The sequence below is a fragment of the Diadema antillarum genome, unplaced genomic scaffold (genome assembly GCF_040938485.1).
Source record: "Diadema antillarum isolate AM-2024a unplaced genomic scaffold, OU_Dant_1.0 scf00000231, whole genome shotgun sequence".
In the NCBI taxonomy this organism is placed as follows: Eukaryota; Metazoa; Echinodermata; class Echinoidea; order Diadematoida; family Diadematidae; genus Diadema; species Diadema antillarum.
This window is the reverse complement of record NW_027271120.1, coordinates 1,823,065-1,843,579: the sequence shown is the minus strand read 5'-3', so window position 1 is coordinate 1,843,579 and position 20,515 is coordinate 1,823,065. Positions and strand designations below refer to the sequence as shown.

General features: G+C 38.8%; 1 protein-coding gene across 1 annotated transcript in view; it reads left to right on the top strand.

Moving 5' to 3' along the window:
* The window catches only part of LOC139724816 (sestrin-1-like), an 81,934-nt gene that overhangs the window by 42,495 nt on the left and 18,924 nt on the right, over positions 1 to 20,515 (top strand). Inside the window, exons 4-5 of the mRNA XM_071635940.1 lie at positions 7,680 to 7,712; positions 12,001 to 12,171. Coding sequence (XP_071492041.1) covers positions 7,680 to 7,712; positions 12,001 to 12,171 — 204 coding nt within the window. The remainder of the gene's footprint in view (positions 1 to 7,679; positions 7,713 to 12,000; positions 12,172 to 20,515) is intronic.

Below are 20,515 nucleotides of genomic sequence, written 5' to 3'. Positions count from 1 at the left end.
CAAAACAGGCGAACATGAAGTACTCATGTATTCCTTCCTCAATCATGGTTTATGCCAAGATCTACACTGATATCCCTAATGTGTTCAAGTCTCTCCCCCCCCCCCCTTTTTTTTTTACCGCAGCATGTGTAGCAAGATAAATTTTCATTGAAAACATTTATACAGAACACAGAAAGGGAACTGCCAAGTAGAGTTTCTTCAGATTTCTGTGACAAAAGATCATAGACTTGTCTGAAAGAGCTGTCCTGAAAATATGTATACCAAATTACTGCTTCATAGCTATAGTCAGCCAGAGTTAGAGCTTTACTATTCTTATCATCACAATATGTGCTGTATGATTGAATGGTTGCAGTGACATAAAGTTGCATACCTCTCCCTCAATAAAAAAAAAAAAAAAAAAAAAATGTCACAGGAGACGTAGGAAGCAAGCATTTTGTTTTCAGAATGTCAAATGTTTGTGAGTTATTCACCTTTTCCCAGTCTTATGACTTGGTAACACTTGCTGCTGACATATGATTTTGCATCTGTTTAGCGGATGGTGAGTGGGTGCTTCATAGAATAGAGTCATATTTGATGGTTCATAAGTCATTTCAAGCATGCCATCATCTGCAAATTGACATCCTCAAGTATACATTTCAGCTGTGTGAGTGGTGATTTCATGCAAAGGAAAATGTGAAATCAATCTTCCTGTCACACAAGGAATATGGTGATCAGAAAGTATGATATGTTTCAGGCATTTTTGGCAAATACAAGGATTTGCTTTGAGTAGTGTGAGTATTTTTGTTTTTTGTTTTGGGTATTCTTCCTAAAACCAAACACAGAAATGGTAATTGAGTGATAACAGCACCAAGGCGATGTTACAGAGATGGAGTGACAACTCTTCGTAATTAAAATGCAAACATATGTTTGGGTTCAAGGCATTACAATGGGATGTCTAGCATTCCACTACACTTTTAAGTCATGCTCGGCACCGCTCTAGTTGCAAGACAAAGTTCGGAGACGAAGAACGCATTTCACCTTTCGTTGAATTACAAGCTTTATTTCGCCGTAAAATTTTAAATGAAATACTCAAATTGATTTAGAATAGTTTAGGAAAGAATTCAATATCATAAACATGTATTTCTAGTTTCTTCGTAATGCGCAAATCGAAATGAAATGAAAATTAGGCCCTCTTAAAAACCTAATATTTTTCTATAATGCGCACATTTCCGCATGTTAGTTTTCTATCTTTTAATCTGGGATATTTTGATCTTTCAAATAAAGTACTCCGCTAAAGCGTGTTCCAGCGTGCTTTTAAACTATTTGCTGTTAAAATTGCCAGTTTTACACTGCATTTTGATTCGCTGCTCCAATTCAAGGTACACAAATCATTGTTGCCATCACCACTGCAAGAGAGAGCGAATTGCAGTAGGGGCAAGTATTTCTATATATACAGATGTGAGAACGCTAGTCCCGATTATTGATGCTCTCTTTTGTCAAAGCACATGAGTAAACACCTGTAGTTGAACGCATAACTTCTCGGCGGTGCCGCGCATGTTATTCAAAGGAGAGCAGTAGTTGTCTCTCCCTTCTCTAGCACCTCCCTGACAGCACCAAACTTTGTGATAATGCATGTAATTCATCGATGATAACAAAATTGTGATTGTATAACTGTGTTTTAAAGCACAGACTTTATGTTCCAGGAATAAAGTTTTGAAGCAAGTATTGGCATAGCAAATACATGTCAACTTGTCCATACACAGACACTCAGGCAATGGAGCTACATGCTCCAGCAATCTCAAATGACCTTTTAACTTCATGCTCTTTTGCTTTGGAATTACAGTCCAATTGAAGTTATCTGGGGTCAATCCCATCTTTCTCATGATCTCCCAGACATTGAAAGCATCTTTCATTTTGCGGGAGGCCATAAATGTAAACGAAACTACTTCCACAATTTGCAGTATCTATGGCAACCAACTCCAGTGACCTCGATCATCATGGATAACTTTTGCATTGATTGAAACAGTTCGTAGATAGTTATACCCCAGAGTGATTTGATGTGGAATTCCTGGTGGATACCTCAATTTCTTGGGTGACTGCAGTTCTGGAGAAAACATTAATGTGAAGGAGACCCTATTTAGCGGATACTAGAGGGGAAGAGTGCCTGTAGAGATAGTGGATTTTATCAACAAGCCATCCTATGTGATAGGAGCGTGTGAAAACTTTTTTGAAGAGATAGGTCTGCAAGAGACTTCTTTCTTGTAACTTCTGCATATTTTGCCTCGAGTCCACAAAAATAGTGTGGAAGAGGAGACAAACTCATAGGGCTTACGTAACACGAAAGTTTTGATATCAATCACAAGTTGCTATAAACATCGAGAGATGCATGGGTTACATTTTAGGAGGATGTTGTAAGTGTGTAAGTGACTGTATATTTTTTGTCATTTTTATCATCTTGAATTATCAATTTCTTTTTACCACGTAGTTTGTATCTCATGATTTAAGAAGAAGAAAACAACAACAACAGATTACTGAAGACATTTTAGCCAGAATTAAATGTCTCAGTTCACAAATCTTCTATGTTTGTATTGCCCACAGTGCATTTAAAAGGGAATGATTGATAAGATTTAAAAAAAAAGTTTCTCTATTGCAGAAAGAATGGTAATTCAGTTGGCTCAATTAAGAGAAAATTATACACTCCAACAAAATAATGAAATTTGCGTACACCTGTTGACGAAATGTCAAACTGGGAGCTGAGATGGGACGACTGTTGCGTAATCACGGTTGTCGTGGTAATTCAATCGGTAGTGGATGATGCAATTTCTCCCCACCCCACGGAAGCTGATGATTGCCAATGCTAGTGCCTAATTATAGAATGCAAATGAGCATCTCTACTAGTAATATACAATGTATTAAAGCTACCGTTCTGACATGTATTGCCACAATGAGAAACAGTTTTGATGTTGCCTCTATTTCAAGCAGCTGGATATAATTGTTGCAGTATTTTCTTTCAGAGTGATGTAAATCTTATAGTGATGTAGATCTATGATAATTTTTTAATGAAATTGACATGATGTAGACTTACTGGTAATGTAAAGTTACTTAAAGTTATGATACACTGTTGCAAAATCATGACATGATATACAGCTGTACAGACACCATATGTACCAGAATTACAGAAAGGACACTGAACGGAACATGTACAGTTACTGTAATTGTCAGAATTGTACTTTTATAATGGTAGCATGATGTTTCTCAGTCATTTGGATTTAATGTTGGAGACCACGTAAAAAATAAAAAAAAAGTGTTTACAGTGATGTTTGGTTGCTATGGTAAGGTTTGAGTGGATATCATGTGCCAATCCTGTGATCCAGTTTTTACATCATTCAATGGAACAATCAGAAAGGATGCCCCCCCGTCAGCGAGATCAAAGTGGTACCTGGAGTCCAATTGTTAGCGCTCCAATAACTGCAGTGCTTTTCACAAAAAGCATTTGCGGTGGGTTAAGCAATGCAATCTGCATGGGAATGACCCCGCGGTATTATCCATGGAAGACGGGATCCACATGGAAATGCGCAGTGTAGCTCAGAGAGTAATTTCATCTGTGATTTCCCCAGCGGCAGTGGCTAGAAAAATGGAAGAGGTGGTGTATGCCCTAGCAAATGGATGGGGGTGGGTGTGTGTTTTTTTTTTTACGTGGGTTCAAGTTAATCAGCTGTTTCTCTCCCTGGTGGTGCATGTGTTGCTAGCAGCTCTTTCATTCCTCTGAAAGATGAATAGCTCACTCTTATCATTTCCTGTTAATTTCCTGCGAAACAAAAATCCATTGTTTGCTTGCTCTCTTTTGAGCCAGAGTATTAGTTGACAGATGTCTAAATTTCCATTCTTTGCTTGTGGTTCATGTTAATGTGATCATCAAGTCATTCATCTGTCCTCTATAATGAAATAACTCTGATTTATTGTTGATCATAGAAGTGTGTGTAAAAAATGAGATTTGATTTGTTAATAAAAATGAAGTTCTGGATGTCAGGGGTCAATTGGGAATTAATCACATTATGTCTGATCTTTGCATTTAGTAACCCATAGTTGTGTGGTATAGTTCTGGTTGAGATGGGGGTTCAGGTTTTAGCTTTTTGTGAGATAATTAGAAACCATTTATATGAAATATTAAAGAGCATACAATTGTAAGAGGAATTAAAAGTTTATTTGATGAAAATCTGTCTTGTAATGGCTGGGATATCCAAAAACAAAGTGGTCCTAATAAAAGAAGGGTCCCACCATATATGAGGACCACTTTTTTTTTGCACATAATGAACAGCAAAGTTTATTCATTATGTATTGAAGTAAGGATTATGATTTCATATTCACATGCATTGATCCATTGATCTATTCCATTGTCCCATTGAAAAGAGTAGTCTTTCTCCCAGTTGTACAGTTTGTGAACATTTCTCATATATCGCCCCGTGATAGTCACCCTTCGCCACGACCCATACTGTGCATTGCTTGCATTGGTTTTTCAGCGGTAAAGCATTATGCGTCATCTTGTCATTTCACCAAGCCCAGCTTGTTCAGGCATGAATTTTCTGGGAATTTGGGTCAATTCGCCATCACGTCTCTGTCAGAGTACTGTCGCATCATTTACTGGTTCATTGAGGTGATCATACCTGTACCTTGGTCTCTCTCACTCTCTCTTCTATGTCGTTGCTTCCGCTATCATTGGTATCGCGTTTGGCTGTCTTTAGGTCCATTCACACAGAGAAATATTATCAAGCCTAAAGGTTTGAAAGGCAATGCAAAAGTCACTTTTTATAAAGCATTCCTTTCGGGTGAGTGTGAACGGACCATATCTGCCGGTGTCCCTGTCCAATACTGCTGCAGCTTAGGATACAAATTGATATCGCATCCAGATCCTTTTATCCCAGCTCACTTCCAACAATGGCACAGAGAGATGGGCTCTTGAGAAAGCGAAATACCCCATGCAGTACGTTTCATGTGTCGCACCGGCAGTAATGCATGATGGTATGTGAAGTGGGGCAACTCATGAATAGGGCGCTATGGGGTATCTAGTTGAAATGGAGACTGCAGAGGCTATGCATTTGTTAACTCTACTCTGCTGTAGTTTGTGCTTGTTGGTAAAAAGGGAAAGATTACAATAGTGTTCATCATTCATATTCAGAAAATGAATGTAATTACGCAGAATATGCCTAAGTTTTTTTCAAAGAAACATACAGGAACAGGTAATGCTGAAACCAAATTGTGAACATTTCTGTGTGATTGTGATGACACAGGTGGGGTTATGACATTTCTGTGTTACTACATGAGCAGGAAACACCAAGGAAAGATTGCTCTCTAGTCTATGGAGGACTTGGCTGGTTCAATTTATCACTGACAATTTTATTGCAGTGAATATTTTGCATATTTTACTCTGCCAAACAGTGCAAGAATGGTTCCTCCTTCCTGTGCTATGTTTATTTCTGTGATGCATCATCTAAATGTATACTAGTACTGTTTGCACGAGTCTGCACAACGGAACAAACAAGCCCGACAAATGCTTTTCCTGGAAATGCTCCCACATAATATCCTTTTTTAATAAATTGAAATTTCAAGTGATTTAACAGCAATTCATGGAAGGTATGAAATCCATGGAAGGTAGTGAACTTCCTACAAAGACATACAAATCAATGCTTGGAAAGTCAGTGCCTTTGATGTGTTCTGTCAGTATTTTGCAAACTCCATTTTGCTGTCAAAGTCTCGTAGAATTTTCCATTGTATTCCAATTACACACACACACACACACACACACACACACACACACACACACACACATCATACAAACAAAAATGGGTACTTTGTGAAGAAAAAAGGCAGGTTATTATTTGATTTTGTGTATGACGATGGACCTTTCTTTTCTTAGCTCGTGTTTATAATGTCTCACTGATACAACTGACAACTTCTTCTTTTCCTCACTTTGCATATAAATGTCCAAACTGTTAATTAATGTGTCTAGGTACTTTTAGGGATTAATGACTCACACTATAACTGGTATTATTTAGGAGTACTGTTTCTGTAAAATATTGTCTTATATGTAATGACAAAGACACCATAACTTCAGCAGAAACCCCATTTGGAAGAAAGAATCGGATCATTGCAACCTCATGGCATATTAATCCTTACAAAAGTATGCATGCCATGGGACACAGACACATCATGTATAGATTGTACGTTCTGATGTAGATTAGGGTGATGAAATAAGAAGTTTATTTTTGAAACTTATTCATTCATAGAAAAAATATGTGGATTTTGCTGAAATTTTAGTAAAATCTCTCTATCAAACACAAAAGAAATCTTAAAGGTGATAGAGATCAATATCCTTAAAAGATTTAAGATTGAATTTGTTAAGTCCAGCCAAAAGTGCAGTTTGATCTGCAGATGTGGTTGGCTGTGTTTAAAGAAAAAAAATACATGTGGGGGCTCGGGAATGAGACTAGATGCTCATGGGCAACCTGTGATGCGCAGGATGCATCCCGCTCGAATGTCAAACTTGTTTGTCTGTCGCCTGATGCCGCTTGACGGCTTTACCACAGAGGAGTGGTGGAGCGGTAGGTAGGGTCCGAGAGCCTCGCTGCCAGCCCAGCTGAGGAAACTTGTGTTAAATGTCATGGTGTGGCCGATGATCATTTCAAATTACTTCTCACCTTCCTCCTTTCCCCGAAGCCAGAGAAATACGTGCAACTTTCCATGCCTCTCTTCTCTCTCCATATCTTCCCCCGCCCTAATTTCTTTTTTAATTTAACAGTATCCCCTTTTTATTCATGCAGGTCGAGTATAAAATGTTGAGATATTGCATATCTTGTTGGAATTTCTGAATAGCATTACCACTTCGCTGTTTGGTGTGTGTGTAGAAATTTGTCGTACATCATTGCAATTGAATTGGAGTGTTGTGCCTCTTGAAATAAGTCATTTTTGTCGTCATGGGAGCAGAAAGTTGCGTTTCCATGGTTACATGTGCAGAATTGTTCCGCAATAAAACCTAACAAACTGGAGGATGTGTTAGATTGACCACGATGGAAAAAGTAAGGGAGACAGCTCCACCCTTGATAGGTGACGAGAAATTGTGAAATACTGTATATGCCGAATATTCTGCAAGGGTTTTTTTTTACGTAAATTTCGCAAGTCAGATGTTTCTACGTGAATTTTTAACTCTGATCTCAACATAAATGTGACGTGCACGCATACATTTCTCCTTTCAGGTTTGCACTCCAGAACTGCATATTTAACCACTCACGAAATTGTCGGCAAGTCCCGATTTGCGAAAAATTAGACTCGCTGAATATATGTTGAATACAATAACTGCCTGTGTTAGTGTATCAAAACAAACTTTGATAAAATTGTGTTAAAGTGATGACTGCATCGGGTAAGAGTGACAGCGTTGGTTTTTGTAACTTTTGTTTTTTTGATTGGGTCACACTATATCTGCATAAAGATTGAGTTAACTTGTGCTGGTATCAACGTGTTGACTTTGCTTCAAAACAAATGTAGAAATGAAATGAAGGCAATATCATACACTCATTTTTTTTTGCAGTATGTTATGTTGTCTTTGCAAATTTGATTATGTTTGTCATCGATCTTTGCTTGCATATCATATGTCATGTGTCATGGACTAACAAAACCTTTTCTCTTTCATTTCATGCTGTTTGCAGATTCAAGGAGTTGAAAATGGAAAAGATGAACAGGTATGTATACCTCCTTTGTTAAATATGATTTCAAATACTGGGCATGACATTTACACCATGATGAATTCTGTATTCAGCCTTGTTAACGTAGGAGTCAGTGGCTGTCCGACAAGATTTAAAAGCTATGTTTGGTGACTAGAGGAAAAAGCAAAACAAAACAATGTCTGGTATTATTATTAAGTGAACACTTCAGATGAACTGCTGCAATCACATCAATTATTTACCTCGTCCAGATTCAGCACATGTGCCAATGTAAATCACTATTCAAACTTCAATACTTCTGTGGCAACCCGTTCAGGGCCCACGAGGAACTTGAAATTTTGATATTTTGTGGCGTGGAAAAAAAAATGTATTGGCTCAAAATAAAAGGAATCATAACAATCAGTTGTGAATCTTTGTTGCCCAAGTTGGCCACCAAAAGATAACCTTTCTGGAAATTTGGTGGCCCAACATCAATTTTTAATCACAAAAATCACAGGATGTTGTTTTCTTCTTCCCAACATTCTGCAAATCTTTATCTTTCATCAAATTTCCCTTCATTTTCCATTGTTGAATGCTCAAAATGTCTTGTCTCATGCGGTGAAGATTTATCAGTTACATCATCTGGCAGTTGTTTTATATTACCTGAGACTGCAATGTTGTTCTATGTCTGTCTGTCACTTTATATCACCTGTCATTTATTTTTTTCTCTTTTTTTTTTGGTGCTAAAATTATATCTGTTGTGGATCCCCTCTATTCTGCATACACCCCCTTCCCCTCTCCCTCCCCCTCCCCTCCACCCCTCCCCCTCCCCTCCACCCCCCTCCCATGAGCTGCTGTTTGTAAATACCCTATTAAAATGGTCAGCAAAAGTGCAAACAAATGCTAAATCAAATGACCTATTGAAGAGCCAAATTTGCTCTTGTGAACCTGCCATCAATCGCCATCTTAAAGGGACTGTAGGATTTTTTAAACGAGTTCCTCCCAATACAGACATTAGTTACACCTGATAATGAACATTTCTATTTCACTAAACTCCTACAATGGATGAAGCTTGCAAAGTGATTTTATTTTTTCCAGAAACCAGAGCATAATTTTGATGAAAGCGATCGAGGACTCATCATGAAACTTCAAAATCTCAGGTTCTTTTTGTTACCCTGTAACATCATGGTCTATTTTGTTGTACCAAATAAAGTTCACGAGACCAGTGCTTTTCCACCTTTAAGTGCTTTCCTTATGACGTGTTGAAAGGATCTATTTCTGTTACATATTTTACTGTTTTTATCGACAAAAGAGTACATTAGGCAGAGAGCATGGTACAAAGAGGAGCTGTATCCAGGTCAGCCTCAGATGTGTCATCACCAATTTGGCCCAAACCACAGTGACACGGGAGAGTCAGGCAGTCACTATTTTGCTCTGTTTCGACCCGCAGAGGAAATTGTCTTTGTGATAAAGAAGCGGTGGATCTCGCATCCTGACTCGCAGCGATGTGCTTGTTTTGTTTGTTTTGTTTTGTTTTTGTTTTTTCTCCCTCATCGCCACGAACATTTCATTGCGCGTGTTCACCTCTTCTCCCTGCCTCTGTCTTTTCGGTAAATTGGAAAGTTTGTGTGCCCCCCTGGTTTACATAGATAGAAGTATCTTTATGCGCTGTGGTTGTTTTATGAAGTATTGCGGTTTCATTGGCTGCTTTTACTTTATCCCCCTGACAAGCAAGGCTGCTTGTGTCCTCATATATGAACAAGTTTCCTTGTTGAAACCCATTTTACCATTGATTGCGAGCATGCAACAAGAGAGAGAGCGGTTCATCAGTGATGTGCCACTGTAACATTAATCTGTGCAGACCATGTGGCATTGCTGTCTCATAATGCCGCAAGTGTGGATTAGAGATCGAATTTGTCGCTGAACAGATGCTGCCTGCAACATTGCTTCAACCGTGTTGTCGGCTTGCCGGAGTTTGCGGCCGATTCTCAGTTGCCTCCTGTGGACACTGACTACGTAGTCTGCGACCACCGTTCCTCAGGGAAACACCACTACTATAGTTTGGCTGCAAGTTTGGACTCATCTGAGAAGCCCAAACTTTTGGTTTTATAGCGGCTGATTGACGATAAGCGTTGTGGTCAAGTCAAGGTTGGAATGATCAGCGTGTTTTCTGACAACTTTTCAGCAGATCGTCCAGCAGTTGGACTTCCAGCGGAGGATTCGATTGTCCGTGCTATAATGTAGATCAAGCGATGATTGCTGCCAAGTCTCTCTCAGCCCTGCAGAATTAACAAGCTGCCTCAGTTCAACTTTACAGTACTTCTTCTGAGTTGAATTCAGGCTCTGGCACAATATCAGGAAGACCCGTTTGCCTGTGATATAGCTGTGTGGCACTGGGCATAGACATTCTCACAAACCTCTCCAAAAGAAGGAGGGAAATGCTGAACAATAAGAAGCAATATTCATTTCTTGGGCCACACTCGTATGATCTTGTACTGATGAATGTAACACTTTTATTACCAGTGTAATGCAAGCTGGAGGCATCTAGTCTTTGTGGAAGATACACATCCCTTTGCTCTGACTGTCCAACGCCATCCTTCTTTTATTTTTCTTTGAGACTCTGTCTGCTGCAGATTGATGTTCATCAGTGATGATGGAAGATTATAATGCTGTGAACTGGGATATTTGCAACGAGTCATTCCGTGTGCAAAACTTGGTAGGAGTGGCTACTAAGAATAACAACAGCAAATGAGCAATGATTGACAAGTTGCCCTACATCGACGATGTAGGGCAACTTGTCACTCAGTTGCAATAAAAACAACTTGACCGAAGAATTTCATCAATTTGAAATGAGCAGTGTGCAATGACACAAAATAATCATATATGTTTAATGACACCATGCATTGCCAGTATGTGGTGTTGGTTTTCTTTGCTTTTCATAGCAGAATCAAATCAACTTCTTGTGCATGTTGCTTTTATTTTCCACTGTCAGGATTTGGCTTTTGACATCATGTCGGGCAAGAAATCTTGGTATAAACTCAAGTGAACATTTTCTTCAAGCTTGCAAGTTATTTGCATGCATAAGGTGTCTTCTGAATTGTTGCATTTACGTTAAAAGCCTTGCCTATATGATGGTGATCATACAAGATTCTGAAATGTCACACTGTGGATGCTACAGCATGTTTCTGACATTTCAATATCCTTTCAATTGCACAAACTTCATACTCTTTCAAATTCCTATTCCCAGAAAATGTTGTTACAACTTGTCTGTTTTTTCAAATTCGTGAAATTGTCTGTTTTTGTTGGCCTGTCTCCATGGATATTGATTGTCGTTATAATCGTACATTGAATTTGAAAGTTTTTGGAAGATTCAAAACAAGCCTTGCCCCTGCGTCTTCAGCATGTTGCACAACAGGTGGTTTTTAAAAGTTATATATAGGGAAAATTGTATAACTGCTGCTTCTGGACTATGGACATTGATAATTTGTATGTTTTCATAACTAGATGTATCTACATAATTATCTTGTGTTTATTAACAATTCCATGAGACAATAGGGGAAAGATAAAGTTATCTCAAGAGGCTAGCTTGGTCCCTACTTGATCTGTTTCTAATTTCATTAAGTAAATATCATTCAATCGATCGAAAAATTATGTTTGCATTTTGATATTGATTTTTCTCTTTTCTTTCTCTCTTTTTTTTTTGGGGGGGGGGGGAGGGGAATAAGCACATGTGTTTGGTAATCAAAAAGCAGTAAAATAGCAGTGATTATCAATTCTTTTCTGTAAGATGTACCATTTCCATGCCAGAATATCACGGCTCTCATGGAATCTCCTTAAGAGTATAAGCGAGGGACATTTTGTATATATTGAGTAGAAGTAGACAGAATGAATGCTGCCAGTTCTGCAGTGTTGTACCTGCATTATCTACAAGAGTTCTCTCCCCTTCATCATTCGAGAGGGCAGAACTTGGGAGATGTGACTACCGTAAAACCAGACATTTTCACGTTCATGAAAGTTTTGCAACTTTTGCAAGGAGCGAAGATTCAGGAAAGTGAAATGCGTGCACAAAGTTTTTGTCCATACTATGTTTCGAATGTCAGTTCTGGTTCGCGAAAGTTTCAAGCCGCGAAAAAGGCTGTCCACTCCAGTTCCTGAAAGTTTTATGTTGCAAAAAAGGCCTTAGGCTCCAATTCACAAAAGTTTCATGCCACGTAGAAGGCTGTCGGCGCCAATACAAGAATGTTTCATGCCACAAATGTGTCTGTTCTTACCGTGTACGTTAGTTGGAGCTTTAATACGACAGTTCATGTTTTTTGTTTGTCTCCAGGTGCGAGAGATCTTTACCGACGTCTTTGTACAGAGCCAGAGACTCGACCACCTGACGGCAGTCATGGGGTTGCATCCCCGCTACCTTGCCGCGTTCTGCCGGACGCAAGACTTCATGCTGCGGGGCAACGGGCCCCTCCCCTACGACTACCGACACTACATTGCCATACTTGTGAGTATACCTTGTCCTTTCCACTTTACAGAGTTGTGTGTAATTCGCTCAATATGTCTCCCTCGCCTCATTCTAGGATAGGTCACTAGATCGACAGCGCAAAACAAGTGCTGTATTTCTTCTTATTGTTACTGTATATGCCAAATATTTCGCGAGTCAGGTACTATTTGCCAAATTAAATACACGCAAAAATATTGACTCTGATCCTGATATGAATGTGACGTACACGTATACATTTCTCTTTGGTTCAGTCCTACATGATCGCGAATTTAACCACTCACGAAATTGTCGGGAAGTCCCGCTTTGCAAAAATTTAGACTCGCTAAATATATGGCCTATACAGTATCATAAATCAGACTTGAATACCTTGAATTCTGCCCATGCTGCCTCTTCAGTGTGCTTTCCTTGTTGTTGAGCTTGAACATCAGACCCATTTCCAGGTATACCCCTCTCAGCCCTATCCAGTTTTCATCCACCTATTTTTGGAAAAGGCAACAACATGGTGGCATTGGGTCATGCATCCTTGTATAGAGACATTTAGCATTAACCTGATGACTAAAGCATTAGGGTAAAAAAAGAAAAGTAAAAAAGTTTATTGTCAACATATCACTAATAATCACGAAAGATACATTAGGGTAAATTCAATATCAAGCTCATCCTTTTTGTGTCCAATATGTGGACCCCCCCCCCCCTTTTCTCCACTGCAGTAGTGTCTTTGCAATTTATTCCAGAGTGGTGAATATTCGACCAGAACGGAGGAATTGGACAGATAGATAGGACTTTCTGTGTCATATAATCCCGAAGTCTAAAATCCGAAATGACTATGTGAACAACGAAATAGAGATCTACATTTTGCTAGAACTGAGCAGAACAGTATGTGTTTGAAAAGTGTTAGCAAACAAACAGACACATAAAACTTTTCAAATAGATTGGAGTGAAACAATATGAATGGGTTATTTTGGAGACTGCATTGATTGTTAACGAAGAGTGAAATGATTGAATATATTTGCTGTCCACCAGGGTGTGGTACATTCAAAAAGTGGGAATAGCGCAGGCCTACTAGAATGGAATTGCCTGTCAGTGAATATGTGTACCCAAGCATACACTCATTGGTAACGTTTGACTCCAGTGGAGACTTTTCGGCTGCTGTATGCCTTGTGTAAAGTTCCACTCAATTTGTCACAGGGATTCTTGAATCTATAAAAGTTTGGCCAACCTTTGCGATACATAGTTCCCCCGTGTTACCGGGTCTTTTAGTAGTGTGTATCGAGCTAATCTTGGATGCAGCATTCTGGAAAACATCACAAGGGCAGAGAGTCTTGCAGGTGTTTTACGCACGAAAAAAAGCAGTAGAGTTTCTTCTCCCACAACCAGGCCCCCTCCCCCCCCCCCCCCTCTCCCCGGTGCCATCTCAAGCAGGAGTTATTTCGCATGGAAGACGTTGCCCTCAAGAATTTGTGCAGTGCGATCAATAGCCTCTCTTCAGCCTTGCATCTCTCCCGACCAGACCAGAGTTCTTCTGGGCATTGAGCTCTGGCTGAGAGAGGCGATCGATACCGGAGGAGATTAAGACTGTTTTCACTCCTCCGTAATAACATTTAAAGTTCTCCGTCAGCTATTAGTGGATTACTAACCAAGGCTGGCTGTCACAACATGAGCAACCCTTTCAGCGTGTGGTGATAAACTTGGAGACACATGCATGTATGTTTGTGTGTGCATGTATGTGTGTGTGTTTGTGTGTCTGTCTGTGTGTGTGAGTGCGACTGCTGGGAGGTCTGTTCAACTGTAAAAGCAAGAGCTACCATAGATGACCCTGTCTTACCATTCGTAAACAGAGAAATCTTCTGCCCCAAAGATCTCGAAAGAGAAAGATGGGGGGGGGGAGCAATGGAAAAAATGAAGCAAAGCAATACAGAGTTTTTATGACTACAGGTCTTGACGGCAATTTCAATAGGTGGGGTCAACAGTGATTCGATGGGGGGAGAGCCAGGAGGACAAAACATATCTCCCAAATCAAATTTGTGTTCTCACGTTCATATCGATGAGAGGGTTTGCTGTGCTAATCAGATAAACCTGGCTCTCCCCATTATGCGACTCTTGTACCTATGTACTACTTCTGTGGGATCATTGTGTTAAAAGATACCAGATTTGAGCTGATGGGCGATAGTGTGACCCATTTTTCATAGCAGATAATTGCGATAGCGCGACTCATTTGTATTGTCTTTCAGGACGGGAGGTCATGTTTGCGTAGATAATGTCTTGAGCGATGAATGTCGTAGGTTGAAATGACAGTGCTATCACCCTGTCAGTCATATGTTTGCTTCTCCGAGAGGACTTGAGATTGTAGCGAACTCTTGTTTGAGTTACCTACTGGCAAGAAAGAACTGTCTATATATTTCTTAGATTCTTTGCGTGCTTCTCCTTCAAACACACTGCCAAAATGAAACCAAAAATATAAATGTAAGAATAATGGTGGTGGGGTTGGGTGAAGAGGTAATTCAGTGCCTTGAAAGGAGAATAACCTGTACAGAACAGAAAGTTGTGTTAAATGATGTTTGTGGAATGAAAGGGAGTTATCATTGAGAGATTTATTGAAGTAATAGATAAATATAAAGAAAATTGACAAAGTAAAGGTTAGTTTGCCCATCAATCTTGGAGTTTTGATGATCCCTCAAAGAAACCATTTTGTCATGTGATAGTGACTGCTTTCTATAGTGTTTGTCAAGTTTGTAGGAATACATTGAAATGTTTTCTTCATTTTATTGTGCAAGTTCAAACAATCACTTTTTTTAGACAAATTCTCTCATAATGATGAAGCAGTTAAATCTGCAGTATTTTCAGAAATCAGTGTAAGTAGTAGTAATTACTGTATGCACCAAATATTTTAGTGAGACTTTACTTTTTGCGAATTTTGCAAGTTGGGTGCCATTGGTGAATTTAAAAACATGCAAAATTATTAACTCCGATCCTGATGTGAATGTGACGACATTTCTCCGTTCAGTACTGTACTCCACAGTTGTGAATTTAACTACTCGTGAAATTGTTGGGAAGTCCCGATTCACGAAAAATTAGACTCGCCATTATGGGAATGGTGTATACATTATTGGTCTTTTGTGATGGAGTAGGTGTTTATCTATGCAATGTGACAGGCATTGTCACTGCTGGTAGACCTATTGTGAAACTTTGACGTCAACCTTGGATATACACATGTGTAAATGTGTCTAAATGTCCAGTGGACAATGGTTCACGAACGTCACCCGTCCACTGTATACCGGAATTTGAACCTGGTATTTATTTTGTACGTGTAGCCTCAGCTGTCATTATACTGTTCTCATTTGGAATAATGGTTGGTATATGGAGGAAGTGTGCCGTTGTGCACGTAGGCACTTTGCCCATTGGTAAAAGGAAATGTTAGAATCAAACAATGCACATGTAGTGAATTACGACTTCTCTTTTGATCACTGTAGAAAAGTTTGCTTTCGGCTTTTCTGACCTACCAACGATTCACAAAAGGAAAGATGAACTTTGACGATATTGTAGAAATGGAATATAGAAAAGCAAATGCAAAAGAATGATGGCTGTTGAGCATTAGGACTAGAATCATCCTTTCATTTCAACATGCTAGCAAACTGATAAATGGCATCTGATTTTATTCACAGATTCGTACTGAATATGCAGTCTTTATTAAAGGGACTGTACAATACTGGTTGAGGTAGGGATTCATGTTTTGAACATTCCTAAGTGAGATAATGAAAAGCCTCTTATGAAATATGAAAGAGCATGTAATTTTAAGAAGGATTCAACGTTTATTTGGTGAAAATTGGTTTTCAAATGGCTGAGATATCCCAAAAAGTGCTAATAATAAAAGGCGACATGCCACAACTTTATTAGTATCTCTTTGTTTCACCTTGTTTTTGGATATCTCAGCCATTTCAAAACCGATTTTCATCGAATAAACTTTTGATACCCCATAGAACTGCATGCTCTTTGACATCTCATAGAGTGGTTTCTGAATATCTCGCAAAACGTTAAAAGCTAGATCTTCACCTCGACCAGAACTGTACACACCCTTTAAAGTAAAATGACAGTGACTGATTGATGGGCAATTTGAAGGTTTAAAAATGAGAATCACTTACAGACAAGAATGAAAACCACAACAGACATTCCATTTCATTACTTTATATTCCGTTGAGTCACATTCTGTAGAACATTACCCAATCCATAATATGCTTCATACACACTAAAGGACAGTATGACCCATAGGCACATTAACATCGGAGATATTCATGAATGCACATATGCAGATATTCACTTATATTTATGAAAACAATCTTGTCTACAAGTGATCCGTATTTTTAAATTTGCAAATTGCCCATCAATCTGTCATTGTGGTATATCATCTTGCAGCAAAACAAACTTGGTTTACTCAGACAGTGTGGTGGGTGACACTGACGTGTAGAATATTGACGTATAATTTCATAGATAAGATTACCATTGTTTTGTTTTATGATTGATGGGTGAATGGGATCAAATTCCAGATCATTTATAGTATGTTAACAAGTTAAGCAGAGGTGAGCTGTTACAGATGGGGAAAAAAAAAAATCCCCGTTAGGCCTTACCTGTATGAAGAGGGGAATTGACAGTTTCTTTACATTTCCTGTGTATAAGTTCATTAGAGGTAGACAATGGTGCCAAGATTTATGTACATTGTATGTCAAAATATGACCATTTTGTTTTCATCAGAGTTGGGCTTATGAGTGTTCATCTATAAAAGCTCCCCCCCCCCCCCCAACGTGACAAAGGGGTCATCTGTGATGTTTATACTTCTACATGATGTTTACTGCCATAAGCCATGTTTTGTTCTGTCTTGTTTTTTCCTTCACACAACTTTTACTGTAATGACAATGTATCTACGGACAATGCTGACTTCCGTGGCTTGGTGATCAATCCATCATAAAAAATGAAATCAAAACTGTTGTGCAGTTTGTCACAAATGGTTAAAGGTCCTGTTTACCTTTGGGAGCAGTGATTTCAAAAATGTTCAAGATATCACATTTGATGCATGATATATGCTATGTGTAGGTCTGTTGTATCACAAAACATCCTACCATATAAAATTTTCGCAATAAAGCCTAAAATATAAGTGCTTTCTCAATAAACTGTAACTGTAGACGGTTTAGTCTGGAAATATTTTTATCATGACTATTGTTCACATTTTGTGTATTTCATAACACTTTTAATAACATCAATTATATGGATTCAGATTTTTACAGTAGTTGTTTCCAGCCCTAACTCACATTTTAGAAGTATTTTGAAGCACAAATGCTGGGTTTTTATTTCATTTGCAAATGGATTATGTGGAGTGATTGATGAGGTCTGAGTGACATTAGCGACCTGCACTATGGATCCTGATCAAACAACAGTCACCTGATCCACACGGAGGAATGACAACTGTAAACCATAAAGAGGAGATATATTTATGGAAGTTTTATTGTTTGTTTATTTAGTAAAGTTGGAAAGCAAAGAGCAGCTCTGTTGTATTCGTGACCAAGTTGTGATGAAGGCAATGACAATTCTAATTGTCAAATGGATCCGACTTTGGATAGGGAAAATGTTTGCCAGACAAAAGGTAATAAATGACGACAGAGGCGTGGCAGTCCACATTATTGCAGCATTTATCAAATGAGAGGTAAAGAGGCGGGAGTATAATGTGCCAAGAATGCAACTCTGCAGTGATTAACTTTGCTTGAATTGACTTCACCTTGGAAGTGACATAATGCAGGCTATAAAGTAGCTCTATTATACGAGTAAGCAATTAGAATTAATTACCGTCAGTTCAGACATCGCATTGCTGTGTGAGGTATAGAGGCAGGAAAATAAAATGAAAAAAGAAATGGAAGAAAAATAAAATGGAACAAAATGGGGGAACATTTTCTGAATTGGATTGCAATTTGATGGGTTGAAATACCACAAGAAAAAAAGACAAAATATAACACAGAAGAGAAATGGACAATATATCCGTGCAAAATGTATTTTGCTGTGTGCAACTTCAGACTACACATTGTAGAATGACAGTGGTGGTAGATATGCATTGTGGATATGTGACCAAAGGCCCTTCTCTGCATTGTGGGTTCAAAATGTATGTAAGATGGCTTTTCATATCACACAAGATGCTCTCAAAAGGTTGACGAGTGCGTTCATTGGGAATGCAGCGGACAAGCAGCTGCCCCAATATTGGGGGACCTGTCCAAGTGGATTTTCATTGGTGCGCTCGTGTATAGTGGTTTACACCACATATCGTGTAAATTGTTCTTGATAGCATCTACTTTTACAAGGGATGTAGCTCCAATCTATTTTGGCTATTGTCTGTGCATTTTTTTTTTTTAAATTACATGGCATACAATTATAATTGTATGATACAGATAAAATGTTCATGCATAAAGTCCATACATTATCTGAAACAAATAACCTCTGTAAGCCCTTACATTATGGTAGTGCACAATTCATTGCTTTATGACTTTGACTTTAAGAACAGTGTTGCCCCCCCCCCCCCCCCCGCTAATTTTTGTTAGTCAACCAATACAGGTAGTGTACGATTAATCTCAGTACTACATGAGATCATATTATTCACAAGTATGTGGGTACAATAAGCAAATGATTTCAGCGGATTGAATACAATGTATGGACTGAGGCTGTATTAATGCAATATAAAGTTGTATTCTTCCGTATGCATGGGTGATGTAGTCTTGATGGAGGCACCCTTTCTCAAATGGGCCGTAGTGGGATCGTGCGATGGGTATCAGCTTGACTTGATAGCTGACCACAAAATTGAATGAAGTGCTGCAGTCGGTTCTGACTTGCAAGGAGAGTCCTGCCTAATTCGTCAATCCTGATATCCATAAATGTGTCAATTATTCACACAAAAAAAACCCTACACACACACACACACACACACACATGCACACACATTCACACAAGTGTTCCCGCAGTGTGGACTCATATTTTTTTGTGTCTTGTAGATGATGATGCATATCAGTACAATAGATGCCAATATCTATGGAGGTGGCCCCTTCGTGATCTGCCCACTTTTAGTCAAACAAGGTGTGTTGCCCCAGTGGGTTCAGTTCTATTATTTTGTATGTAGGTCCCTACTCCTCAACAACCTGTGGTTAAAAACATTTGCGTAACGGCTAATCCTTACACCTCAGTCCAGCTTTGGACTTGTCAAACTCCCCCCCCCCCCCACAAGACTGTTCAAAGCTTTTTAGAACAAACATCATGCTAATCAAGATTACATATTGTTGAATATTGATGAGCAGACCTCTGCAGTGCTAGTCTTATTTGTGGAGACTTGTATACAGTTTTTCGAAATGTGAAAAAGAACTGGATATGTCCTTGTCATGGTGGTGCTACACAATTTGCCATTAACAAAAGAAACAGCGTTGTGGGTCGTCCTGAAGGGATAATATTATTTCTTAGAATTTTCCAGAATTGCCCCCCCCCCCCATTTTTTTTTCTTTTTGAAATATTGTTACGTCTCCCTTATTATTCCTTTGTTAATGTCTCTTTCTCAAAGTAACCACATTAACAGCAGACTCAACATCCATTTAAATAGATTACACAAGCATAAACAGGTGGGCAGAGTTCATTTCTTGTATTGGAATGTACATGAGACCATTTTGAATTGCTGTGTTCCTGTATACTCGGCACTTCTTGGCAAGCTGCATCATATACCCTTTGTGTACTGCATAGAAAGCTTCGAAAGAAATGAACTTGAGGATGTGGTACAGCTTGAATAATAAAAAATTTATGTTGAGTTTTGCAATGAGGCTACAGCATATGCTAAGTGAGGCAAGGCACATCTTTCCCAGGTAGTCTTTCCTGCAGCCCATTTGCAACTTCTGGGAAGTGAAACTGCTGAGCGACAGTGTGAAGTATAAAGGTCATGAAAGAGCATGATCTGAAATTCATGAAATTTAGTCTATAGGTCATCTTCATAATTACATAGAATTTACCTTGAATAGTATAGTCATTTTATTTTTCAGCTAAAATCAGTGATGACATATATCTATTCTTGCATACTACATTGTATTCATTCATTTGATTTCAGATGTGTACAACACATGCACAACTCCGGGGTTTGCAAATGGGTGCATACAATACAAACTACTCTATAAAGACATTGTAATCCATTGTTTTATTTACTTTCATGATAGATATGTCGCTTGTATTGCACTGTATCCGCGACAATAAACTCAATACCTCTCTTCTGGAGAAACATCAGTTTCAAGAAATTTGGAACGGTGTAGCTTGTGTTGCACAGGCCCTGTCGTACGTCGATCTG